At 39.4% G+C, this 27,349-nt stretch overlaps 1 protein-coding gene across 2 annotated transcripts; it reads left to right on the plus strand.

The window, feature by feature from the left end:
• Nucleotides 1-3,734: 3,734 nt before the first annotated feature.
• On the plus strand, nucleotides 3,735-20,940 carry TBX22 (T-box transcription factor 22). Of its 2 annotated transcripts, none has more exons than XM_003824421.6 (9): nucleotides 3,735-4,050; nucleotides 11,390-11,566; nucleotides 12,202-12,382; nucleotides 13,205-13,306; nucleotides 14,745-14,919; nucleotides 15,846-16,010; nucleotides 16,398-16,462; nucleotides 17,138-17,223; nucleotides 19,670-20,940. In XM_003824421.6, the coding sequence occupies exons 2-9, from the start codon at nucleotides 11,392-11,394 to the stop codon at nucleotides 20,281-20,283; spliced, it is 1,563 nt and encodes a 520-aa protein (XP_003824469.1). In that variant the 5' UTR covers nucleotides 3,735-4,050; nucleotides 11,390-11,391; the 3' UTR covers nucleotides 20,284-20,940. The 2 variants fall into 2 exon arrangements, with proteins under 2 accessions (XP_003824469.1, XP_054962494.1); XM_055106519.3 differs by having other exon boundaries at nucleotides 3,838-4,050; nucleotides 12,199-12,382.
• The last annotated feature ends 6,409 nt before the right edge of the window (nucleotides 20,941-27,349 follow it).

Genomic DNA, 27,349 nt, shown 5'->3' on the forward strand with positions numbered 1-27,349 from the left:
GGTTGTATTTAAGATTTTCTAGAGAATAAAGCCTAAATTTCATCAAAGTATAATTATTGTAACTGGTTCAATAGATTATTCTTAGGCTAACATATATGTGTAAATTCATTAAATTAATAATTGTTTGCAAGTTAATATCCAAAGTTATCTCATTGGGCTCCCTAGGTGATGATGTGCTAATTGCCCCTGGAGTTGGCCACTTGTATTTTTTTAAATAGAGGTAACTGGCAAATCTGGACACAGTTAAGCAATTATGCTAAGTAAGAGAGAGAATGCTGTCTGAAATTCTAGCCAATAATTATCCATTAATCATGTCCAATATTATTTTTTCTATGGATGGTAAAAAATAAACCGCCTAAACTCTCCCAATTTAAAAATATGAGTGGCATTTTGTTACATTCCGGCAAGGGGAATAATATCTGAAACTTCTTGGCTTCTCACAAAATAGTGTTTTTAATAAATCGATGGCGCCATGGATCATGGTCTTTCAAAGGTCATGCTGGTCCAGGAAGATACTGGGAAGCTGAATCACAGGTTGGATGATATAACTGGGTAATAGGGATTCAGAGGAGCCCCGGAAAATGGCACTTGTGCTTTGACTTTCTAAAGTGTTTGTAAAACGGCCTGTTTGACCCAGACAGAGCTTTACTATCACAGGAAAGTGCTTTTGGAGTCCCTGATGAGTGCAGCAACCTCACCCCAAACTTTTGAGCACATCTTGGCGCCCAGAGCAGCCATTCGCGACCTAAATTACTAAGTCAAGATTCAAGCTCTACAGCAGCAAAGGTCCTGTGAGGTACGCTTGGCTGGAAGAAAGCTAGGTATCTGGCTCTGCCCAGAAGGCGCCCGCTCGGCAAACTGCTGGGAAGTTCTGGTTTGCTCCAGGAGTAGCACCAAGGAGACAAAGGAACATGCAAAATAGGATAGCTTATGCTGGCTGCAAGAAGCTGCAGTCGGGTTTTTGCCCCTGGGCCCTCTGATAATCACCGCAGGGACTTGGGGCAGGAGCAGGCTATTGGAATGATGGCAGACGGTTTAAAATTCCTTACTTGCTGATCCCTGAGCAGTGGTCTTGTAGAGTCATTACAGCACTGGAGATTGGCAGCTAGCTCCACCATTAATGTACTCTCTTAAATCTCGATTACTTGAGGCGGATAATGGAAGAATGAAGTTACCTACCTGATTTGTTATTGTTGCTGCTGTGAGGTTTAAGAGTTAACATGTAGCAACATGAGGATTAAGAGTTAACATGTAGCAAGATAGCAAGCTTAAAAAAAGAAAGAAAAAGAAGAGAAAGAAAGAAAGAAGGAAGAAAGAGAAAGAAGAAAAAGAAAGAAAGAAAGAAAGAAAGAAAGAAAGAAAGAAAGAAAGAAAGAAAGAAAGAAAGAAAGAGGTAGTGGTTATTGTTGGAGGCCTCACACCTGTGAGTGGTATCGCCCCAGAACGCTGTCAAAATCTCCTGAATCTTGAGAAGCCAAGCCCTTGTTCTCTTCTATTGGGCTGCTTCCTCGGGTACGACTTTGTAGGAGCCACCAGGAATTGAGTGCACCTGCTAAGGTCATGAGAAAAGATGAGCCTCTTTGGAATGCCAAAATTTGCCCCCAGCAGACCGCACTGCTGCGTCTACCCAGGCAGTATACATCTAGCCCTTCACATGTAATCATGTTGAATTGAGTTTTTGGCAACACTTGTCCCTGGCTAACTACCTGATTCTGCGGAGCGTCAGAGCCTGGTCTCTCAAAAGCCCTCACCCCAAAGGCCAGAAGTGAAGTTTCCCCCGGCCGTCATGGCCCTGAAACGGAGCACTGCAGAGCTCACAGAGGGGAGTGGAGATGGGAAGAAAGACACTGTTTCCTGAGTTGCCTGGATAGGATTATTTATGACGTAGCCACAAGCCTCTTCTGCTACAGCAGGTGGAGACCTTGCCACCTCAGGATTATGCTGCCACTTGCACTTAGCCTTCTTCCCGCATATACACACCCAGCGACGTAAAAAGGGCACTCCTGCCCTGAGTTTGGAAATGATGTTTTGTGATGAGAGTCTAGTCCTGGTGGCTCACTCCTCACTGCCTATTGCTCACCAGCACGGAAAACTCTCTTTCATTCATAAATAATTGCCTTGCGCATTACTGTAGAAGAAAACTAGTTAACAAATTCCTTTGTTTTGCTTGGGAAGTTACCAGATTTGGTTAGTAATTGCCTGCCTGATCAAAAGCCATTTCCTTCGTGGTTAACCAAACATCAACTTGACTCTGTTGGGCCCGTTTTAAATATCACCAAAAGTGAACAGCCCCAATTAGGACAGGAAACACATTTCCCGACATTAAACAAGGAACAGAAACAGGTTTGTCGTGTTTCAAAATGCACATAGTTCTATAGATGGGCTCACATGCTGTTCTTATTTGCAACCTTCTCTCCCTAAACAAACACACAGGAGCGCGAAGACACAAACACATTCTTCTTTCAGTGGGTGTAGAAGGATTCTTGGAAAATCCTGTCTCTGAGTTATCTTCAAAAATGGCTGAAACTTATTACTGTGACACTTTTTAACTTAAAAATCAAGATAAAGTAAAGGGGAAAGTCTAAAATTAAATAAAATACAATCACTATTTTACTTTTCTTGAGAGAAGGGAAAATATTTGCCAGGAAAAATACTTTAGAGAGACTGTAGTCCTCTTCAGACATTTAAAACTTTCACATGAAATAGTAAAATAAATTTAAAAATTAAAAAATAAACCCTTGAGTTTTTGTGTGGTTGACTGTGAGCTGCAGATCTCAGGAACACCGGAATGCATTTATAAACCCATCAGAAATATCACCCTCACTATTTGGCATTCAGTATTGATAAGAAATGCGTGGTCCTCCTTGGCCTCTGGTTTTTCAGGCAGGGTTATAACAGGCATTATCTGCTTCAGGGGTTTTATTTGGGAAATCCCCTGGGTCCTTCCTAGTTATCCATGGCACGGTGGTGTGGTAGCCCAATGCGGGGTCGCTGGGGTTTCCTGCATTACTTGAAAGGTATGGTGCTCTCTGCAATGGAGAAAATAAATTTAAAAGCTATAGAATTCGTCCAATTAAACCGCACTAATCCAGAATCTGTCTTCTCTTCTCTGAGAGCCTCTTCACTAGAGGATAAAATGAGCTTTGATTTTTCAAGTACCTATGGATCACTTATTGCTAGTAAATTCTTCTGACTTAGGGCCTTAAGCCCTTTTCGATTCTCTCTGAGCTGCCCTGGAGAAATAAACCAACAAGTAAAAATCAAACATGTTCTATTTTGCAGCAGAAAAATGTGTCAGCCAAGGCATTTCTGGGATTCGCTGTGCATTAAATTGTGTGTGTGTGTGTGTATGTGTGTGTGTTGGATCTTTCCTTTGGGAGGTGTAAAGTTTTGTTTATGTGGCGCTTGCAGACTGAGAGGGGGATCCTGGCCACTGAGAGTCTCTACACTGCCTGGGAATCACTGCCTGAGGCTGAATGGGTCCCTTAGTGGATGACTCCAGAGCTGAACCCCTTCAGTGGAGCTTCTGAGCTGCTGTTGTTGATTGAGGATTGAAAAGTGTTTTCCAACTGCAAGTGCTCCTTCTGGGCATGGAAATGAGCTGACTAGACTTCTAAAGTCAATCCACTCCTGCTTCAAAGGCATTTTTTCCCAAGTGCATTAGCCTGTAGCTCAGAGCAGGATGCAGCCAGGTATGGTTGCAACCGGGAGGCTGAGGTAGGATGCAGGGTGCCTGCAGCCTTGAGGCTCTGAAAGCTGAAATCACAGACTGTCATTGTGACTTCATGGCCAACCTTGAGTAACAGCAGGTCTTCTGTGGGAGAAGTTGCTGGAGTCCAACCCCGGAAGTAGCAAGTGCCTCTCCCACAGTTGAGGGCCAGAACACCACGTTCTCTTGTGCTCTGGCTCTAGGCCACTCTTCTCTGGGCTCTTGAGAAGAGCTGCTGCAGGCATTTGCAGAGTGAATGAGATCTGACTGAGACTTGACTTCAGAACCACTGGGCTGGCCTGGCCTCTTGACACAGCAACACACTGCTTCTTGCCTTCCAGGTAAATACCTCTGCCTTACTGACCACGTTATGGGTTTTAGTGGGACATCAGTACAGGGATTCTCCTCAGCCTCTGCCTCTCCTGTTAACTATCACTAACCAAGTCCCTAACATTAGGAAAGTCCAACTGATAATTGTCAGTTTCATCTTTCATTAACTGGGGGTTTTGTGACAGAGATCTTGCAATCACCACTTCTCAGGGGACTGGAAGTAGAATGTTAGTGCTCTTTAAAATTAATGAAGGCTAGACTTGTCCAGTCTGTTAAGAGTATGCTGTAATACCCAAAGAAGCCAGCAATAGTCCCTCTCCTAGGCAGCAATGCAGCCAGAAGTCTCCCACGCCCAGGATACTATGCATTAGTGCTCACAGATCTTGTTTAGGGAGCTAGGGAGCAAGGGGAAGGGACGGGAGTGCCTCCTGGAAGGTGAGGACTGAAGCCAACGTGGAAGTCACTGAGCTGAGTGGCAGGTGTCTAACACTGAAAAGTGGCCCTAGCCAAGGGCTCTAAGTAGTGGTACCTTCTACTGAGGCTCTTCCCCAAGGAGCTCTAGATCCACAGAGGCAGAAGGACTATTTGATCTTCTTTGCACTCATTTGATTTCAGGAGGAGGTCTGAAGTCCCAAAGCATGGGCATTGGGGTGAGAGAGGGAACATCAAAGTGTGCCAAAAAACATTGTTTTATTTTACTTATTCCTGATTTTTCTTACCAGAGCTTGAGTTCATATACTGCATTGTAACACAAACACACAAGCACACATACCACACACACACACATGCCTTCAAACTAGAGAAGGAGACTACAGAAAGCACCTGGCCATAAAAGGCATGTCAAGGAGTTTGCTGTAGGGTGGTGGTATGGTTGCTTTTCTTCAGTTCAGCAGACTTATCTCCATGAAGACCTTATTGTTTTCTGTGATTTCTCTTTTGTATTTTTTAAAATTTGTCTTTATTTCTTAATTATTAAAACCTTCCCTCTTGCCCCTCGGAGCATTGATCAGGGTTTACTAACTACAAACATTTACTTCATGAAGGAGCAGTTTTTTCTCTAGTAATATTAATGTGGGGACCCTGGGAAGGAAGACAGTGTATGAAAGAAAGCATAGATTGGCTTCAAGCACAGGCAGTATAGGTGTTTGCCTATATTTGGTGTTTTGATAGACTTAGGGAAAATCCCTCAGCCTACTACCAAATATTTTTGAGTGTCAGTACATCTGTGGTTGTTAGGTATTGAAAAGCCCTGATTAAATACAGATAATTATGAGAATATGGAAAGAAGCCTTTAGTACCTTATTCACATGCCCTAGGAATGATGAGGTAGGGTGCCAAGTTAAGAAGAGGAAAATATATTGTAAATATCTAGGAGTAAGTAAATAGTGAAAAGATTAGCATGAGATTTGGTGGGCCCAATGGAGTTCAGGGTGATTTCTTTCTTAACAGAAGGATCTGCTTCTGTTGGGCTCATGGCTGCCCAAATTAGGCAGAGCCAGATGATGACTCACTGATCTGAGAACTGAGTGGAGTCATTTGGTGAGAAAGCATGTGTAGGGGAAGAGGGTGTAAAGCAAGCATTTTTCTAGTTTTAGGAAGATAAAATAATTCCTCATAAACAGTATTTTTTTCAATAATTCATTGATGCAATTAACTTGGCATATCTCCGTTCAAGTGATCTGAGCCAGTGATATTTTGCTATATGTCTGAATTATTTATTTTAAAATATCAAACTGGCACCTGCAGTCATTTTTCAAATCCTAGCCCACTTTCTTTGAGGCTGATGCATATAGCATATTTGGAGGTAATTCTGACTCTCATCCTCATTTTTAAAAAGGCAGCATGATGCCAGGCGCTGTGGCTCAAGCCTGTAATCCCAGCACTTTGGGAGGCTGAGGCAGGCAGATCACCTGAGGTCAGGAGTTCACGACCAGCCTGGCCAACATGGTGAAACCCCGTCTCTACTAAAAATACAAAAATTAGTTGGGCGTGGTTGAACACGCCTGTAATCCCAGCTATTCAGGAGGCTGAGGCAGGAGAATCACCTGAAGCTGGGAGGCAGAGGTTGCAGTGAGCTGAGATTGTGCCATTGCACTCCAGCCTGGGGAACAGAGCGAGATTCTGTCTCAAAAAAAAAAAAAAAAAAAAGCATGAAAAAAACCAAAGAAAAGGAAAGAGGAAAGATGGGGGTGGAGTAGGTAAAAGAAATGTATAAGGCATAATACCCAAGTTAAAATGACCTAACCTAAAAATTCACATACCACAAACTCTACCCATGAAAAAAGTTATGTCCAGCAGTCCTGATTGAGCCTTCAGTTAATATATGACTGTGCAAGTGCCAATGGAGCACCAGAGAGGTAACATAAAAAGGAGTAGGTTTGACACTAGTTTGGTGTTGTTTTGTGTGTGTGTGTGTGTGTGTGTTTTCTTTAATTTTGTTCATTAGGTTTTGAAGAGACAGGATCTTGCTATGTTGCCCAGGATGATCTCGAACTCCTGGACTCAAGCTATCCTTTTCCCTCAGCCTCCCAAAGCACTGAGATTACAAGTGTGAGCCCATATACCTGGCCTTAAGCTCAATGTTTTAATGGAGAGTGTTTGAGGACTAAAAGAGACAGGATGCATTTATAATTATTTATTATTTTCACTGCTCCAGGAGGTCAAAGACAGCTGAAAAGTGACCATACAATGCCTCTTCTGGCAATTACTAGAATCACCATAGGGTAGAATTACATTTGAACTTTCAAAAAGGTTTTTTCTTTTTCGTTTATTCATTTATCCTGCTCAAAATCAGCCATGTACAAAATTGTCCCCATAATTCTGGGGGCAAATTTCCTAGGAAATTTTTAAAATTTCTATCGATCTTAGGTTATTAATTCAGTGAAGAAATAAGAAAAAGTAGTTGTATGCCTTTGATATACTTCAGTTAGAATGAGAAATACAATGAACTGAAGCCTAATGTTGTAATTATTATCATAGGAAGGACTTCACCATTTGATAGCAGTATGAACACATGATTAAATTCAACAGAATGCATTTTCCTGTAGCTAAAGTTTTTGCAAGCATAAGCATTTCGCTTCCAATCCTCCCCATGAGAAGAACACAGTGAACACAGATAAGAATTTGTATCTCTACTTTTTCTTCCCCTACTCTACCGAGGAGCAAGAGTAACAAAGTTTGACATGCATAACTCAAGACTAGATGAATAAAAGCACAGTCTTCTTGAGAGATTATATTGAATTAAGCTAACCAGAAGTTGAGGGATTCAGTGTGAGAATTACTTTAATATTAATTAGGCCACATCCCTCAATTTCCTGAAGTGAGAGCACAGCTACGAGTTAGGGTCTTGTCATTAACACATTTTATCTAATCATATAAGAACATACACTTACATTGCATTGGTAAATACCAAAGATATATTTCCAAGGATGAACTTGATAAAAACAGGTCGTGTATTCTAGAAGACATGTTTCCTATGGATTTTTGAAATTCAAATGCCATCTTTTGGTTTAATTCACTAATTTTATTTATTAAAATAGTATTTGAATTTCTTAAAAAAAAGGTGGCTTCCCTAAAGACTTTCAACCTTTTGAATCTGCTTTAGGATTTAGCCAAAAGTTGGGGGTTCCAGTGTTGATCCCAAAGTTTTCCCCTTTGAGTGTTTTGCCTCAAAGAATTCACAGCTGTATAGTTGATAGAAAGATTAGCACATTCTTGAAATTAACTCCCATCATCTCTTTAATTTTGAAAACATCTGTGAGTGCTTACTATGTTCCAGGCTTTGTCCTAAGTGGTTTGCATGTTTTCTTCTCTTTTTACTAAACTCTCAGATATATAAACACACTTACAGAAACATACTCTATGATAAGAGTGTTAGAAATAATAGCTTTAAATGGTTAAAACAAAGAACTGAATGCAAAAAAAAAGACTTGTGTAAGGTCATTCAGATAGAAAGTAGAGTCAGAATTTGAATCAGGTCAGTCTGAATCTAAAGTCTGTCTTCTTACATGCTGTACTGCTTGAGCCTTATTCCTATTTATTATCATAGCCTGAAGAATTCATGTAGAAAGTAAAATTTAGTCAATAACATAATTTTCCTATTCTCATAACCAGTAGTATTGAAAAAGGAGAAGAGGTAGGAAGAAAGAAAACTAGAAGAAGAAAGTGATCTTCCAAACTTTTATCAAGATGAGTGTATTTGTCAAGACTCTTTTGTCTACAAGTAATGGAAACCCAGCAGAAGCTCACTTAAGCAAACAACGATAATTTATTTCTTCATGTCACTTAGCTAGTGCAGGCAAAGTTGAATTCAGGTACTCAAATGATGTTGTGGGGAAGCTGATTACATTTCCTGACTCTGCTTTCATTATAGTGTTCATTAAAGTGTTCATTCTAAGGAGGTCTTTCCCAAGTAATGACAAAAAAAAAAGGCCATGAGTAGCTTGTTTCAGATTCATGTTCCACAAGCTTGGAACTATGCCAAAATATCTTAATCATGGGGAGTGGGCAATTCAAAACCAACATTTTACTGTAAGGATTTTCCTATTATCAAACTTAAAAAACATATTCTTCTTTCTATTGTGGGCACCTGTGGGTCTCAGAAACCTCCACATGTTTCGCTGCCCCTCCATTGTTGAAGAGTCTCTTATAAAGGTTTATGGGTGTTCATGGATGAAATATAGAGATGCCCCAAAGAGACTTCCAGGTGTGGAGAATGAATTGCTGGCATTAGTACATACGCCTCAGGCCCCCAATACCTGACAGCCCAGTGCTTCAACAGCTGACCAGACTGCAAAGCTAGTTATGAGATAATGCAATATTTTCCCCCTCAGATACAAGTTAACAGGAATTAACTATATTTTAGTCTAGTACATACAAGGGAGAGCTAAGCTACATATCTCCCAGTGATGTCAACAGATATATACAGAAATGGGAATGGAAAAAGTTCAGATTACAAAAATAAAAAAATTCTGGATGACTAAATTACATGCATGTAATAAATATTAAGAAAGAAGTTTCTTCTAAGAAAGAAACTTACACCCAAGATATGCTATTTTCTTGATTTCAAAATATCACATCATATGTTAGATAGTCTAAAATACTAGCACAGACATTGCAACAAACATCTTTTGCTTTATTTTTACAAAAATCTATTTGAAAAAAAGATACCAAGCAAAGTTGTCCCTTTCTATACAAGGTAATGTCCTGCCTTTTAACAATAAATTGAGCTAAGGTTAAAGGCAAGACAACACCTGTATTAGGAGATACTAACACAAATATTACATGGTAATAATTGCACTCTAAAATTAACAAACTCGACTTTTCTGTTTTTTAGTTGTGTATTTCAGCTAAGAGCATGCAATAAATAAAATATAGATAGATAGAGATTAGATAGATAGATAGATAGATAGATAGATAGATAGATACATATAGATAGATAGACAGATAGATAGATAGATCTTCTGAGTAAGAGGAAATGAACAAACACTCTCCCCCCACTTTAATGGGTGCGAAAATAAACGAATGCTCAGATCACATGCAGATGTGGCTGTTTTCCAGCCCAAGTTCCTTACACGAAATTGGCCTTACCTGTGAGGTTCACTTTGCCTGTCTAGGATAGGGACAGTGTCTTTCTCAATTCTGCATGGTGAGCAGTGGCTAAATAATGATTGAGCCAAACCCTTCAGCGGCATTCAAGCTGTAACTAACTCTTTGCCATACTGAGATTTTTAGAGTGTTTAAAGTCATACCCAGTTGCCTGAAGATCTCCTCCCTATGGCTGAATATCCCCCTACCACCACCACTACCACTGCCATCACAGTGGCAGGGCACATTTGTACCTAAGTAGCTGAAATTAAAAGGACACACAGGTCTTTTACTCTCAGATTCCAGTATTGGCATATTATAAGTTATTTCAAGTTGCATCTTATTTTAAATGAACTTGGATCAGCTTTAAATGCCCTTTTTACAAATGTGTCAGAGGAGAATAATATAATTTTTCTGGAAAAATGCAAATGCTATTAGTTAAGATGCAACCTGCAAAAGAATCCAGGGGAACTTGATTTCTTATTTCTGATGAAAAGTAGGAGACCAAATCATATGCACACAGGCACACATCTCATACCTGCACACATAAACATGCTCTTTGGATGTCGTAGACAAGTCTCTTCCTGAAAAAAAAAGAAACTTGTATATTCATTTTAAGGAAAAGTAAAATCCAGCCCAAGAATATATTCCAGGAGACACTGGAATCAATTACTTAATCCGAACATTTTGAGTTGTGCACATTCTTGGGAGCAAAGGCCCTTTTGTTGCCCTGCTGGTGGACCTGGAGTTTTTAGACTGTGTTTGCTGATTAAGTACTGTGAGAAAAAACAAAGGCTATGTATAGGAATATTGGGCTCCAGCAGAGGCAGGGCTTGAAGATCCAAGTTTTCTCTGATGCTTGACAGTGGCATTGGGAGACTCCTGCCTGCCCTCACCTCACTAACAGAAGAGAGAGGATAAACTGGCACAACTGCTGCTCACCTAATTTGAGACTCCAACTGCAGAGCCAACTGGCCCCAAAAGCTTGTACTCCTTTCTGTTTCCCAGTGCCTTCACTGGAGAGCAAAAGACCCTGATACATCTCTCCGGATCTGCTTAAAGTGGTCCCTCGCGGGCAATTATTTTGCATGTCTTTGAGTTTTATAATTTAATGTAAAGCTGTAACCTGTGTCTCCCTTTTCTCCTCTCTCTACTTCCCTATCTATAGCTTTTTTTCAACAAGCTCCAAAACCCCCCTCCCTGTTAGACTCTGAAGTGTCACTCACTGTGTTTTTTATGCTTCCAATAGTTTCCAAAACAAACAGTGGAGGCAGTGACCGGCTGGGTATTCACTGGATGCAACAGTAACTCCCAATCCGAGCAACCTGAGCAGCCATTGGCGGCAGGTCTGCTCCCTAAAAGGCCAGCACTTGCCAATCTCTGCTCTGCCAGGTCCTGGAATCAGGGATTTGAGGACTAATGGTCTGCACATGTCCACTGGGAGGAAGGGAGACTAGACTTTGAAGGACATATACACTAGTTTGATCTTCCTCTCCTTTCATTTTGTCTATTCAAACAAAAAATATATATGTATATAAAAAAATTACACACACACACACGCACACACACAATTATTTTCTTTGAATACAGATCCAGAAATTGCTTTTCAGATTTGGGTTTTGGGTTTGGGGTTTTGTTTTGTTTTGTTTTTCCCGCTTTCCCTCTTTCCTTCACCCTCTGTGCCCTCCGCCTGTGTCTCCCCCTCCCTCCCTAACCCAGTTCAGGTTGAAACTTTGCTGCAAAGAATCCCTTCACCCCCTCCAGGGATGGCTCTGAGCTCTCGGGCGCGTGCCTTCTCCGTGGAAGCCTTGGTGGGGAGACCCAGCAAAAGAAAACTCCAAGACCCAATACAGGCGGAGCAGCCTGAGCTGCAGGAGAAAAAGGGCGGAGAGGAAGAGGAGGAGAGAAGGAGCAGCGCTGCAGGGAAGAGCGAGCCGCTTGGTAAGTACTCCCATTGCCCTGAGCCCGTTGCCTGAGCTTACTGGTTCCGCATCTCTCCGCCTGGCTCGCGTCCCGACGCAGCCAGACAGCCACATTAGGAGCCGCGAGACACCTCGAGCACCTGGTGAAGGGGAAGTTTCAGCGCCTCCGAATCCATCCCGGAGTACAGCAGTTTCTTTGCGGTAAAGGGGAGGGTCCCTACATAATTGTGAAGTGAGTCTCTCCTACATCCTCCTCCTACCTTCGCGGAAAGTTCTCACAGCCAGCGGGTGGCTGTTGTATCCTGGGATGGGAAGCAGGGCAGGGCGAGTTCCCAAATCCCGAGGGCATCCAGTCTCGGTTATCAACGTCTCCAGGAGAGTGAGGATTGGCAAATCTAAAAAAAAAAAAAAAAAAAAAAAAAAAAGCTGGTGTGGGCGGGGGGTAGGTGTCGGGTGTCGCACCTTTCACTTTCACTGCCCCTCTCTCTCCATTAAGCGGCCACAGAGGGTGTTATGCGGAGCTTGGGGAATCTGTCGCCAAAGTTCCTGGGGAAGGGACAAGGCCCTGTCTGCTCCAAGATAGGCACCAGCGAGAAGTGGGCATGTGAACTGTGACGCTCTCTCAAACCCTGAGCGCCTTTCTGTGTCCAGCAGAAAAACAACCTAAGACAGAGCCCTCAACATCTGCTTCCTCTGGCTGCGGCAGCGACAGCGGCGACGGCAACAGCTCTGAAAGTCTGGAAGAGAAAGATATTCAAATGGAGCTTCAAGGATCTGAACTGTGGAAGAGATTCCATGACATCGGGACTGAGATGATCATTACTAAAGCGGGCAGGTTCGGTTCTGCCCAAGCTGTTCACAAGGGTCACACACATTAGGCACTTAATTTACCGCTCTGGTAAGATGAGGACTCTCCAGTTTTATGCTCTGGTACTCCTCTGTCCCTTTTCCCCAACTCCCTGACATACAGTAGAAAGCCATAGCCCCTCAATTGATAGGGCTCGGACTTACCTGGCCCCATGTAAGTGGCTCATTCTTCCTTTCCTGTACACTGTGACTCCAGTAACTCACTTCCCCGTCTCCTGCCTGTGTAGTATAAGACAAAAATCAGACTTTGGTCTTAGACTGTGGCCAGACCTCTCAGTTAAGGCCTCTAAGATAACCATGGACAGTATCCCATGTCACAGTTCCTCGTGCCCGCTAGACCTGGCCCAGGTTATTTTGAGGTGAGCCATTCCCATAGCCACCTTTTGGCATGGGACAGCCACTTCACTGCAGCTGGTTATTTTGTGAGTCTTACTAATTTCAGCCTTCCACAAATCTGCCTCACAGAAAGTACCCTTGAAAAGGAGGTTGGGACACAGCTTTTTCTCTCATACTTTCTCTTCTATAGCTTTTTATTGTGCTTGGGGAGGGACATGAACAAAGCCTTGTGGTAATAATATTCTGCTCCACTTAGAAATTCCGTACTTGTTCGGTCAAGTATGCAACCAACAATCTTTCCTCATGTAGCAAATGCTATTCCTTGCTATTTTGAAAAGGGAAGGGTATTGTGAGTCCCTTCACTTTTTACTGGAGTCAGCGTTTGTCCAGAAACACTCCCTCTTCCAAACATTTCTAAAAGCTCTTGGGTCAGTCCTTATTTTCTTTCTTACAGGCGGATGTTCCCCTCTGTTCGGGTCAAGGTGAAAGGGTTGGATCCAGGGAAGCAGTACCATGTGGCCATCGATGTGGTGCCGGTGGATTCCAAACGCTATAGGTAATGGGCCCCATAGAATGGTACTCCATGCCCAGGCTAGGGCCAGGGATTTGGACCTTCAGACCTGAAACCTGACAGCATGACTTTGAAAACTCTAGCATGGGGGGTGGGAGTGGGGGATTGCTCTCCTGTGGGCTTTGGGAGTTGAATTTTCTTATTCAAATTGGGGTTCCCAGTGAAAGAAGAGAAGCCTTCTTCCTCTCTCTGCCCCCATCCCCTCTTGGAATGCCGTGAATTCAGGGCACTAATTAGAGCTCCAAATGTACCCCAAGCCTCTCCCTACCCACTGCTCTGGCCTTGGTTGTGTAAACTGCAGAGGGTGTGGGCTCTGGTGGTCAGAAGGGAAGCGGGTTGAAGGAATTGTGGGAGAAATCCCCAGGCTCTATGGGAGCCTGGGCATCTGGGGACATGCTGGGCTCTGAGCTGTGCTGCTTTGGCAGCAGGAGGCCAGAAGGATGATCAATTTGCCACTCAAGGTCAGTCAAGCGTTCCTGTGTCTAGGCCTGTCTTTTCGTCCATCTTTAACCTTTCCCCTGAAGTAATGTCTGGGTCTTAGAGGGTACAAGTATCATTTTCCCTTTATTTAAGCCCTCAACCTACAGCAGGCTGAAAGTGGCCCAACTGTTTTAAAGCCAAAAAGCCCTTCTGGGATACACCCCAGACACACCAGCTTGCCAACACTTTGACTCAGGGGCTTGGGGTCCAGTTCAGGGTTGGAGGGGTTGGGGAGGTGACAGCTGTTTACACTAGGGCTGTGAGCATTTGACCCAGAGGTGGGTCCCTGGTCCTCCAAGGAGACAGCCCACCTCAAAACCAGAGCTAGCTTTGAAAGCAAGGAGAAGGCTCTGCTCAGAGGACTGCTGGGGCTGCAGTATGGAAACAGCAGAAAAAGCTGTTTGCTTCTCAAATTGCAGCTGGCTTGGGAATAAGAGCAAAACTGGGAAGTTGAGATTGGAAATAGTGTGAAAATCGGCCAGAGGCTGCGCAGGGCTGTGTTCCTAAGAGTTTTCTTGATGTGAAGCCTTATTGACAAAAGGGCTTCCACAAAGAGTGGTGACAGTGGCCTAGACAAGACATCCTTGTCAGCCCTCCACTTCTTCCCAGACTCTTCACACCCAAAGCTAGTGGATTTTTCCATTATCTCTGTGAGATAAAATTTGTTAGATCAATTTCTGTGGTGGTTTCTGTGAGAAAATACAAATCAGACTTAGAAATCTCATGACATTTTACTTGCCCTGCACTTCATTGCATTTTGATGACATATGCTTATTTACAGTTTATTTTTTGCCCCGAATGCTTGTTAGAAATTAAGTTGAGTCTTCTCTTTACTTGCCCTTGGGATCACTGGGCTAATCTGGAGTGAAGTCCTCAGGAACAGAACACAACAGCTCCCAGCTTTGGCCTGCTGCACCTAATGCCACAGCATGTGTTTTTTCAGGTACGTGTATCACAGCTCACAGTGGATGGTAGCCGGGAATACAGACCATTTGTGCATCATTCCTAGATTCTATGTTCACCCGGACTCACCCTGCTCAGGAGAGACCTGGATGCGGCAGATCATCAGCTTTGATCGCATGAAACTCACCAACAATGAGATGGATGACAAAGGCCACGTACGTGAGCACAATCCTTTACCCCGAGGAGGGAGGTGCCAAGGCTCCTGCCCACTGGTCACCCTGGAGAGGCCAGGGAGGCTTTTTGCAGATGCACATGTTGTGTTTTTTAGGAACTGTCCAAGCCCTGCACCTGTAAGTAAAGTAGCTAACCTAGGGCTCCTGAAACGTTTGTTTAGCATCTGAGATGCTGGCGACTGGGGATGGTGAATATAGGGAGTTTGAGGACAGAAGGAGACCTGTTTAAGCCAGAATGCCTGGTCTGGGAGAGTAGGAGGGAACCATTCAGGGAGTTCTCAGGCACCTTAGCCTCCTTGGCAATCACTGTGATCTCTGATTGCCTTCCTGTAGTCCACGCAGTTGGATGGGCACCCAGTGTATGGTATGTGTGATGGAAGGATACAAGTGGGGGAATCTCAGACTGCATCCTGGAAATCTCCCAAACAACCTACCCTCATAGGTCCTATTGATCTTGCACGTTCTCACTAGGTGCACCCCAGCTTCTGCCCTCCCCAGTCTGGCACTGTGCCAGCTACAAAAGGAAAGAGGGAAGCTCCCAAGATTAGGAGGTAGGGTATGTCAGGTTACCCACCATATCCAAGCCTATCAGTTACTGCCATGGGAACCTGTAGCAGGCTAGCAGATCCCAGTGCCACTTCTACACCAGATGGTCGCCAATGTTTGAAGCAGGAAAAGGCCCCAATCTGGAAATGGAATCACTGCTGACTGGTGCCGCTGAGGTGCCTTTCTCTGGAAATGTTTTTAGCTCGGAGCGCCTCTGTTGGAGGCCAAATGGCACAACAAAGTAGTTACCTAAGCTTCATCATTGCCTTTTTGTGTGCACATGGTGGAGGTGGTCAGGAGAGGGAACTAGGGTTTGGGACTGAAGCCAGTTTTTCTAACAGCATTGATCATTTCTCCTCCAGATCATTCTGCAATCCATGCATAAGTACAAACCCCGAGTGCACGTGATAGAGCAAGGCAGCAGTGTTGACCTGTCCCAGATTCAGTCCTTGCCCACTGAAGGTGTTAAAACATTCTCCTTTAAAGAAACTGAGTTCACCACAGTAACGGCTTACCAAAACCAACAGGTAAACTTGGTCATGTCTCAGGCGAATGGAAATGGCTCCAGAGGGACCTTGGATTAGAGGCATAGAGGCTAACTGCCATCAATTGCATTTTCCACAATTCTAAATAAAAATCATAGTTTTATTGTATTGTCATCCATGCAAGTTTGATAATGAATTGTATAAATCTTATGGGAGAAGGCAACTCCAGAAGGTAATTTATAAAAGTAATGATTTATAAATAGGAGCTAACCATTCTAAATATGACTTGCAATATGGTTACATTTATTTAAATTGTCATATTAACGTGTTTCAACATCTCTTCTGGTGGTTGTAACCACTATAAGCAATGGCAACAGTGTTCTTACTGAAAGCAATGACTTTATCTTTCTCTCTCTATTGAATCCATAGATTACGAAACTAAAAATAGAAAGAAATCCTTTTGCTAAAGGATTTAGAGATACTGGAAGAAACAGGTAAGCAGCATAGCAATGACATCTAATATTGATGTAGCTAGCTATTTTCACAAGTTTTTTTTTTTTTTTTTTCCTGAGATAGAGTCTCACTCTGTTGCCCAGGCTGGAGTGCAATGGCACGGTCTCAGCTCACTGCAACTTTCACCTCCCTGGTTCAAGCGATTCTCCTGCCTCAGCCTCCTAAGTAGCTAGGATTACAGGCATGTGCCAACATGCCAACGCCCAACTAATTTTTGTATTTTTAGCAGAGACGGGGTTTCACCATGTTGGTCAGGCTGGTCCTGAACTCCTGACCTCGTGATCTGCCCGCCTCAGCCTCCCAAAGTGCTGGGATTACAGGCGTGAGCCACCGCGCCTGGTCCCCCACAAGTTTTAAGGATAAGAAAACTGACTCAGAGACTCAAAAGCTCTAAGTTTTGTAATTAGTAGGTGGTAAGAAAGGAACCCAGATGTTTTGTGTTGAAAACATTACTTCCTCCCACTCCTTTGCTACTCACTATTAAGATCTTGCTTATTTTAGAATTCTAGGTTTGACTGAATTTTATTCAGAAGTCTAGCTATATAAAAGAGAAATATTTAAAATAGTTACATCTGAAAGATATAGCAAAATAACTCAAAATCATTATTTTCAGAAATTGCATTCTGGGGATGCTGAAAGTTGACTCTCTTTTTTAGGGGTGCATTGGATGGGCTTTTAGAGACCTACCCGTGGAGGCCTTCTTTCACTCTTGATTTTAAAACCTTTGGCGCAGACACACAAAGTAAGAAAACTTGGAACGTTTGTTTTATTTTTACATATTAATTAAATAACAACATCCGGAACCCTTGTACCAAATACTACACAAGGGGATATGTACATGCAAGAAAATGTGTACTTATGGGTAACTGCGTGTACATTTGCCTGAATGACGAGGTAAGAGGCATAAAGGGAGAGAAGCTGGCATGAAGGAAGAGAATAGAAATGTGGTAATTGTAGACTTATTGACATATGTTAATAAGTTATCTTACACCCTGTGATTTTCAGATTTCATCTGGATTCTTCAGCCTCTCACTGTTTCACATTCTTTAGGATATGCCTGTGGTGCATTTGCAGCCTGATTTGCAAATATGTTACTATTGAAATGAATAGTTTATCTTTTATGAGGACCTTTCAGTACATGTTAAAATGACTTTCATTAAATTCATCACTTAGCTCTAATGTTCCTCTTTTTTGTTCATGGGGAAAGTAAATGTTAAAAATAATACTAAGTCTTCACAATTTAATTGCCACAAGCATTTAAAAATATTTGCAAGATATTTATTCTCAGATGGTACATTACATGACAAAATAATAATAATTAAATAATGCAGGCTTTCTGGTGGAAGGATACCTTAATTTGCTCTGATAGTTAATAATAAATAGAATAATTTTTATTTGAAAATGACATGGATTTTTTTATCCCTTTGTCTTTACTCCATCGAAGTTGCTTGTCTTTGACCATTAATTCAAGGTTACAATTGCCAAGCAAAACCAACATTATAGTTAGGTTGAGTTTTACATGATGCCATAACAACTAACTGAAAAGGGAAGAAGTGAAGTCTAATCATTTGGTGAAATATTTCACTGGAATGGCTGTCTTGATGTGGTTTAGGGAATTGCATGAAAAAAAAACACTTATTTTACAGTGTCGATTTAACTAATAGCATCTAGAAAGCATACTTTTAAATATCCAAGTCAAAACAAATGTGCACTAATAAAGAAAAAGTTAAAGATGATCATGAAATGATAATTTAAAGTACACAGTTTTCTTAATTATTTAACATATCCAAAATGCTCTCAAATTGCAAATAAATGAGCTACTAGTTTCTTAAATAACTTTTAAATGCTTTATTATAAAAGATATTTGCCATCTTGTTGATGAAGGTTTAGGATACGTCTACATACACAAAATAGTTAAGAAAACAGCAACACTAAAAAAGAAACAACTTGGTCAAATCCAGCCAATAACCAATTGTTTGAATTCAGACATTTACAAAAATAAGGTTTAGAGTTTAGCGTTTCCTGGACCTTATAATTATCCCTAGTTTTAGTAGATGCTAGGCAAACATAAAAGATCAGCAAACGTCATTGATATGAACACTTACATTCCTCTTTATATTTCTTAACTTGCAAAATTATTTCCAACTCTTAAGATATAATGCAGTATGGAAATTGCCCCATTCATTGTTTTTGTATAAGAAAAAAAGCTAAGGCTTTTAAATATATTCCTTTCATTTATACAAGACCATTTTCATGTTCACTAATTTTTTAAATCAGTGGTCAGAGGAATTTTTTAAATCAATGTGCCTTTGGTCAGAGGAATTTTTAAAATCAGTGTACCTTTGGTCAGAGGAATTTAAAAAATCAACATACATGAAATCTATACATTCTATCTATAAACTAAATCTATATAATCCCAAACAACCAATCAATTTGTGCATCTTAACTACTTATTTTAGTAACTTTCTAAGGTTTTAAAATAATAAAACTAGTTTGTGTTTGTAAGATATAATTGACGCTAAGTCATAATTGGACTTCTTTGTAATTCTTTGTACAAATGTGGTTCAAGTGCCTAGCACAGTATTTGAGCAAATGAATGCTTAATACATGATACATGGTGCTAAAAGTAATAGTGGTAGTAGTATAGATCAGTGGTCCCCAACCTTTTTGGTACCAGGGGCCAGTTTTGTGAAAGACAAATTTTTCCACGAATGGTGGGGGTTGGGAGGGGATGGTTTCGGGATGAAACTGTTCCACCTCAGATCATCAGGCATTAGATTATCATTAAAGGGCACTCAACCTAGATCCCTCACATGCACAGTTCACAATAGAGTGTGCGCTCCTATGAGAATCTAAGCTGCCGCTGATCTGAAAGGAGGCAGAGCTCAGGCAGTGAGGTAATGCTCACTGGCCTGCTGATCACCTCTTGCTGTCCAGCCTGATTCATAACAGGCTACAGACCTGTACCAGTGGGTAACCCAGGCATTAGCGATACCTAGTATAGATACTATATTCAACTTTAGTCAGAGGAATGAGCAGGTCCTGTCTCAAAGAAGCTAAAAGAACTGTGAACTCACAAGGAAAATTAATCTAAGGATGAAGCACGGATAGTGAAGGATATGATTACTAATATTGCAGGAACATCAAATGTCAAGTTCATTATTCATTGGCTGAATTGTCATTCACAGGTGGAAGCAGTGGCTCATCTCCAGTGACCTCTAGTGGAGGGGCCCCCTCTCCTTTGAACTCCTTACTTTCTCCACTTTGCTTTTCACCTATGTTTCATTCACCTACAAGCTCCCTTGGAATGCCCTGTCCAGAGGCATACTTGCCCAATGTCAACCTGCCTCTATGCTACAAGATTTGTCCAACTAATTTTTGGCAACAGCAACCTCTTGTTTTACCGGCTCCTGAAAGACTAGCAAGCAGCAACAGTTCTCAGTCTTTAGCCCCACTCATGATGGAAGTGCCTATGTTATCTTCCCTGGGGGTCACCAATTCAAAAAGTGGTTCATCTGAAGACTCCAGTGATCAGTATCTACAAGCACCTAATTCTACCAATCAAATGTTATATGGATTACAGTCACCTGGAAATATTTTTCTGCCAAACTCCATCACCCCAGAAGCACTTAGTTGCTCCTTTCATCCTTCCTATGACTTTTATAGATACAATTTCTCTAGGCCATCTAGACTGATAAGTGGTTCCAACCATCTTAAAGTGAATGACGACAGTCAAGTTTCTTTTGGAGAAGGCAAATGTAATCATGTTCATTGGTATCCAGCAATTAACCATTACCTTTAGTAAGACAATAGCATTTCTAGAACAATTACATGTAAAGAAATATTTTCTTTATTTGTAGCCAAAGAAATTTCAACAGTTATTGGGCTTAAAAAGCATCATTACAATACAGTATTTCTTTGTTATACAGTTAAAGATTTAAAGTGCCTTATCAAATAATATTCATGAAGAGTTGTTTATAATGTCAAATGAAACCTATAGGAATCTCTGATTACAGTGGCCTTGAGCTTCAAAATGAGATATGCAATAAATATTATTTGATGATACTCCACCAGTGAAAATTGATGCTAAGTGATGGGATTTTCAATTATAGTGAAGCTAGTTCACCACGTTAACTGCATTTTACACATTGACAATGACAAAAAGAAAATGGATGCAATTCTCATGAAAGCAGTGAAGCAATTTCAGTTTTAAAAATGAAGATTGGCTTTCATGTAATTATCTAGTAGTTGTAGAAGAAAATTTAATTATTTGTTTGCCTCATGCCTTTATACTTTGCTGTTGAAGAAACTACTAATCTCAATTTAAGATACAAATAAGGACACAAACTTTCAAGTATTATATTTTATTTATCTTTGTAGCCTAAAGACCATTTAATCTTTAAGGAACACAAAGATCAAATGAAAATTAAAACACTCTAAATAAATTTGCTTTTATTTTATTTTTGGATAATTCCTAGATAAAACTTGTTCATTTATTCCTTTAACACCTCTGGTATTTTATACACTATTAGAAAAAAACGTATTATTATAGTTTTGTAAGAAAATAAAGACATTATGATTACAAGAGGGAGAATACATTTGAATCCATAAATATGAAAATATCATTATTCTGGTATGATTTAACTCCACTCTTGCGTGTCAATCATAGTGAATTAAACTAGACAAAAGTAGAATAATCTTTTATTTAAGTTTATGAAGTTGAAAAGTTTCCTTTCACCAGGCCCTAAATTTCTGAAAATAATTATGAGGTATAACCTATATACAGCCTGTATATCTTTAAGATGAATCAGATTTTGAGTTTTATGCTAGTAACTCTAGACATTTTATTAAGCTAAGCCCTTTAATATCACAATGGAATGACTTAACTTTTGACAAACTAAGCAAACTGCTAAACTGATTTTTCTAATTTTTCCAACACATATAAAGAACAGCATATTAATTATTTATTCTGCTCAAAATGATTATTTCATCTCAAATATGCCTTATAAATGTGCCTTCCTCTATACGTATTAAAATTATCCCCACTCCTGGGAGTAGGGATAGGATGCCACATGATTGCATTCAAATTAAGTATTCTAGTCAAGATGAAGTATTATTTGTGATCTAATGTAATTAGATACTGTTGCAAAAGTCTTTAAGGAATAAAATGTATACTACCCAGGTTTATTAAACAAGAAATTAAAATAAGAAAAGACATTTTATTTTTGTCTACTCCAAAACAGGAAAGCTAAAGGCTAACTTTAATTAGTAAAATGGATTGTTACTTTTTCAGCAGAAACCCTTATATCAGATTATAAATGAAACATTCGGAGGTCTACATGGGAGAACATCAGTAATTGGCAAGAGAAAATATTTAACTGAAAAATCAAAGAGATATCTGGGTTACTTTTTAGTGACTATTTAAAAGAAGGGATTAATTTTGGAGCTTCTCCAGAATACATATACCCTATGCTGTATGTTTCAGATAATATGACTATATATTACCTATATACAACTACTAATATGTAATTACATTGGTAATTACATTGGTAATGGTGATTAACATAAAGGGGAAGACATTTAAATACAAGAAGGTAAACATTTATGTTTAGCTACATTAAATAATATTCATAAATTGTCATTTTGTACTTTTAATTGAAGAAGGAAACAAGGGAAAGCCTTCATGGATAATTAGACTTGGAAGAAACCTCAAGAGATTCAGTAAGTAGTCCCCTGCTTCTGAGTAAGTGACTCATTTGCAGAAATCTTCTAACAGCTCTAATTAATGCACAGTAAATATTTAGTGCCTTCAACCATTTTTTGTTTAATAAATTCTTACTCCTCAACGGATGGTGCAAAATTTGAGTAACTGGGTAAATTGATGCTATGGTTATGAAATGAAAAACAAAATAATGTGTAATTCTATCACTTTCACCTGCATCAACTAAAAGTTAGACTTGCTTTAGAAATCTACAAAAATACAAAGCCACTCTTGTTGGACTAAGTGTGAAATAGCTGATAAAAGTGGCCAAATGATACTTAATAGACCCCCAAATCTAACAATTAAAACCTCTATTTCCATCTGATTTGACCATACATATATGGGCACCACTTCTTTTTATATTCCTCCTTAATTCAGCTCACTAAATTTATAAAATCTGATTCTTAACCTGACCTGGTTATATGACTTACCACAAATAAATATAGGGAAAGTAAGCATTTCATTAACTCTGTGAAATTTGTATGTTGAGTCAGAAAATAAATGAATGGTACTTTACCCTTGTACAGTCCCCAGTGAGGCTCAGACCTGTAGTCAGATTCTCTGGTCAGGAAGGTATTATTTTGTGGAACCATCAGTCAAGCTGAAATCAAGGACCTAAAGTATGAGCCTGGTTACAAAACACATATCTAAGTAGATAAATTCTCTATTCATTACACTTTAAAGACCAATATATAGCTTTAGGTAATATAATTTAGACATCAAACTCTAATACTATTATTTCTTTTCACCCACAGGGGGGTTAAGCCCTCTGGAAATTACATTTTAAAGTATCATATATAACCTTATGTTACATAATTTTAGAGCCTTCAAACTCACATATATCATTGCTCCTATTCATTGTGCTCGAAAATGAGGAGGTTTATTTTCCTCAGTTTATGAAGACAGATACTCATGATATTTCACTGCTATTAAACATAGGTTCTACACATATTCTGGGAATGGAAAAGACTTCATTCTTTTGTGAGGTTGAAGCATGTCTGTGGGATGAAAAGAGATGAAAAATTAAATCAGCAAGTGATGATTGAGTGAACCATTCCATTATGGAAGACTTCCCTTTTATTCTCCTAATCATTTTTTATTATGCACCCTAGGGATAAGCCGTGGCTCACATAAACCAGGTGATACATATATTTTAAGTATTACTGGTGTAATGCTGAACAAGAACATGACTGAAACAAATGTTTTGTATAAGTATTTAAAATGTATTTTACAATAAAATAAAAAATATATTTTACAAAGGTCTACAAACATGCTAATTACAAAATTTAGATGCTTTAAGATAATCAAATTATATGTATACAGTAGGGTAGTAGGCGGTCATTATTTCTTTACTAAATCTCACTAACAAATCTCTTCCTTATCTGAATATGCAGTTTGATAAATTCCAGATGTCACACTGTAACGTGTGTGTATACACACACACACACACACACATAGAATCAGTGGTGTTTTAGTTTTGTTTTGTTATTAAATAATTTACAGTGTTCTGCTTTTTCTCCCACCCCTCCCTAATAAGAGATGCTAAAAAGAACACCTAGTCGTTACATACTTATACTATTAGTTATAGATACTTTTGGGGAAAGGCAAATTTAAACACACGTAGAAATGTCCAACTGCATGTACTGTACTTTATGAATTGAATTGGCAGGGTGAAAGTATAATATTTTTACTCAGATTTAGAGATATGTTGCATTTGTGCTGAAAAATTTTTAATTAGCCAAAGTAACCATAATATTGTGTTATAAAGCAACAGTTTACCAATTGACTTCACTAGAATTTAACATGTTTATTGGAGCAGTTTAAAACCAACCAAATACATAGCTTAGGCAGTTGCTTTGATATAAATGCCTTGGTATACATTTAATCTTCTTAAGTTTGGCTTGCAATTAAATGATAATTTGTATTAAAACTGTGCAAATAAACATGGGTTGGTTGACAACATAAAACAGAACAAATAGATACACAGAACACTGGAAACATATTCAGTATTAAAACTATTTACATGTGTGGTGCTGGCCAACTTTTGACATGCTGTTTCAATAAAATACTGAGAGGAAAAAGACTAGAATAATTTCCTTTCAAAGTTTCAAATGTTCATGTTTACAAATTTGTACTGCACATTGATATGTATACATATATTATAGTCAGCAGATGTACAAAAATAGTTACAGGATCTTTCTACTTAGCTGAAATGTATCTACATGTCTATTTGCTTTATCTTTTAAACTGCCTGAGAGTCACAAATTTTAAAGTTAAATAGAATAGAAAACCTTGAAATTATAGTACTTTTTGATCAAGTTATTATATTTTAATTGTTGTTAAAAGTGGCAGAATTTTGATTTTGGATTGAAGATCACATACTCATGCACATGATAAAGTATAATGTAATATCTTGGTTGTAGAGAATGGTATAAATAGTTCAAATTTTTACTAGAACTGAAAAGTAATAAAATCATGAGTTTACAATGATTGAAGGTTAATGTATTTAAAGATTTTTTATTGAATACATAATTCAGTCTATCTTTCATTTTTATGATCATTTTTTAGAACATGTTGATGTTTTAGAACTTTACAATTATTTCAATTTTGCCTGAAATTGAGTTTTCACCATTTCCTTTGTGACATAAAGATTTTGTGACCTTTCTACCAATTACACTGTCTAATCAGACTGATTTTCTTCTTTATTGATAATTGTAAATTATAGAAAAAAATTACTTAATAAAAACACCAACAAATAGATTACTTTTTGGAAGAGTCATTGGTTTCTCAGTAAGACCCAAGTTGAAGTAGAAAAGTTACTCACTGCTGTACCTATGCTAACATTGTATTTGGTTTTCTTTAAAGGGAACCCATACACAAGCCAAACAGTGTTTGTTACATTAGTAGCTATGTTTTGCAAAATTCAGATTGGATCCTCTTCAAATCATGAGAAAGAACTGTTTAGCAAAAGTATAATGATTTTGCAACCTGTCACCATGATACTTTTCTATAATTGTATATTAATGAGGCAATGGTGACGATGGGGCGTCACATTTCAAAAGGCTCTGTAGGCTCTCGCACCACATATATATGGCATTAGGATAAACTAATCCACTGTTTGCACTCAAGTGTTGTAGCCAAATTCAGCAGGCCTCTGGGTGCGATTAATCAAGGCTGTTGCCCCTAGCCCTTGGGTAGGTAAGATACAGCGTCTTCCAGTGGGTAGTTGGGGTTGAATATCCCAGCTGATGCTAACAAAGGCCTGATGCTTCACATACACATACATGTTATGCTATATTTTAGTTTAGTTATTCATATGCATGTTTCTTCTACTAGATTGTGAGTGAAGGAGGAACAGTATTTTTTATTTTTACTTATTTTTTAAGAATAATTTCACCTTTTATTTTCGATTCAGTGGGGGTACAGGTGTAGGTTTGTTATCTGGATATATTGCATAATGCTGAGGTTTGGGGTATGATTGATCCCATCACCCACGTACTGAGCATGTTATCCAATAGCTAGTTTTTCAACTCTTGCCTCTCCCTCCTCTAGTAGTCCCCAGTGTCTACTGTTGCCATTTTTATGTCCAAAAGTACCTATTGTTTAGCTCCCACTTATAAGTGAGTAAACGTGGTATTGAGTGTTCCATTTCTATGATAATTTGCTTAGGATGATTACCTCCAGCTGCATAAATGTTGCTGCAAAGGACATGATTTCATTCTTTTTATGGCTGCATAGTATTTCATGGTGTATATGTACCACATTTTCTTTATCCAATCCAGAGTTGATGGGCAACTGGGTTGCTTCTATGTCTTTGCTATTGTGAACAACACTGCAATGAACATATAAGTCCATGTGACTTTTTGGTAGAATGACTTGTTTTCTTTTGGATATATACCAAATAATGGGATTACTGGGTCAAATGGTAATTCTGTTTTAAGTTCTTTGAAAAATTTCCAACCTGATTTCCACAGTGGCTAAACTAATTTGCTATTCCTATCAACAGTCTACAAGTATTCCCTTTTCTCTGCAGCTTTGCCAGTAATTAAAAAAAAAACTTTAGCAGAATTAAATTTAAAGTAATTTCATTGAGCAATAAAAAATTCGTGAATTGGGCAGCCTCCTGAGCCAGGGTAGGCTCAGAGACTCCAGGGCAGCCACGTGGTGGAAGAAGATTTATGGACAGAAAAAGGAAAATGACATACAGAAACAGCTGGGTTGGTTACAGCTCGAGGTTTGTCTTATTTGAACATGGTTCAAAGAGTTGGCAACATTTGATTGGCCAAAACTCGGTGATTGGCACAAGTGTAGGCTATGGTCTGTTTACAATTCCACTTGTTATAGTTCATGATGTACAGAAAAAATTTTAGGCAGAACTTAAAATGTGTAAAGAGGCAGCTTTAGGCTAAACTTGATTTAACAATTCCCCCCTTTTGGTCATCTTCTCAATTTTGAGAGATTGACCAAAACTTTAGTCATTGATGTCACTTTGATGTCATTGACCAAAACTTTACTCATTGATGTCCAAGAGTGTGAAGGGGCCCTTCTCAATTGTGAGTTTATAAACTGAGTGGGTTTTGTAAGGTAGGAGCAAAGACTATACCTTCTTATGCTCAAACATCCTGTTTACAGGAGAAAAACAAAGCCTAATATGTTTTAGCATCTATGTGTTTTCTTAAAGTCTAAGTTTGATCATGCAACATTTAACATGAGTGACTCCATTTTTCTTTGATCTGGTCTGTTGGGGCATAGTGCATGAGCTCACTCCAAAACAATGGTCTCCTATAATTTTGTTTATAAATTTCTCCTTTCTAGTTGGGTTCTCACTTAGGTGAGAGTTTGACCAAAACTTAGGGCCTTAGTGCCACCCTTAGTTACCATTATTTTCGGTTTCTGGCTTTAGCACATTATTTATAGGTTATGGTGCTCTCGTGGTTACACATTTTTTTCAGCTTTTGTTACTCCAGTTGAAGAGAGACCATTTGACATTTTAGAGATGGCTGCATGCAAACATTTAAAACTTTGGAGAGAATAGAGCGCACCAGAGAGACTACTCTGATGACTATCAGGAGGATAATACCAAGAGTTTGGAGTATGCTTCATACCC

This window comes from Pan paniscus, chromosome X, assembly GCF_029289425.2.
Source record: "Pan paniscus chromosome X, NHGRI_mPanPan1-v2.0_pri, whole genome shotgun sequence".
In the NCBI taxonomy this organism is placed as follows: Eukaryota; Metazoa; Chordata; class Mammalia; order Primates; family Hominidae; genus Pan; species Pan paniscus.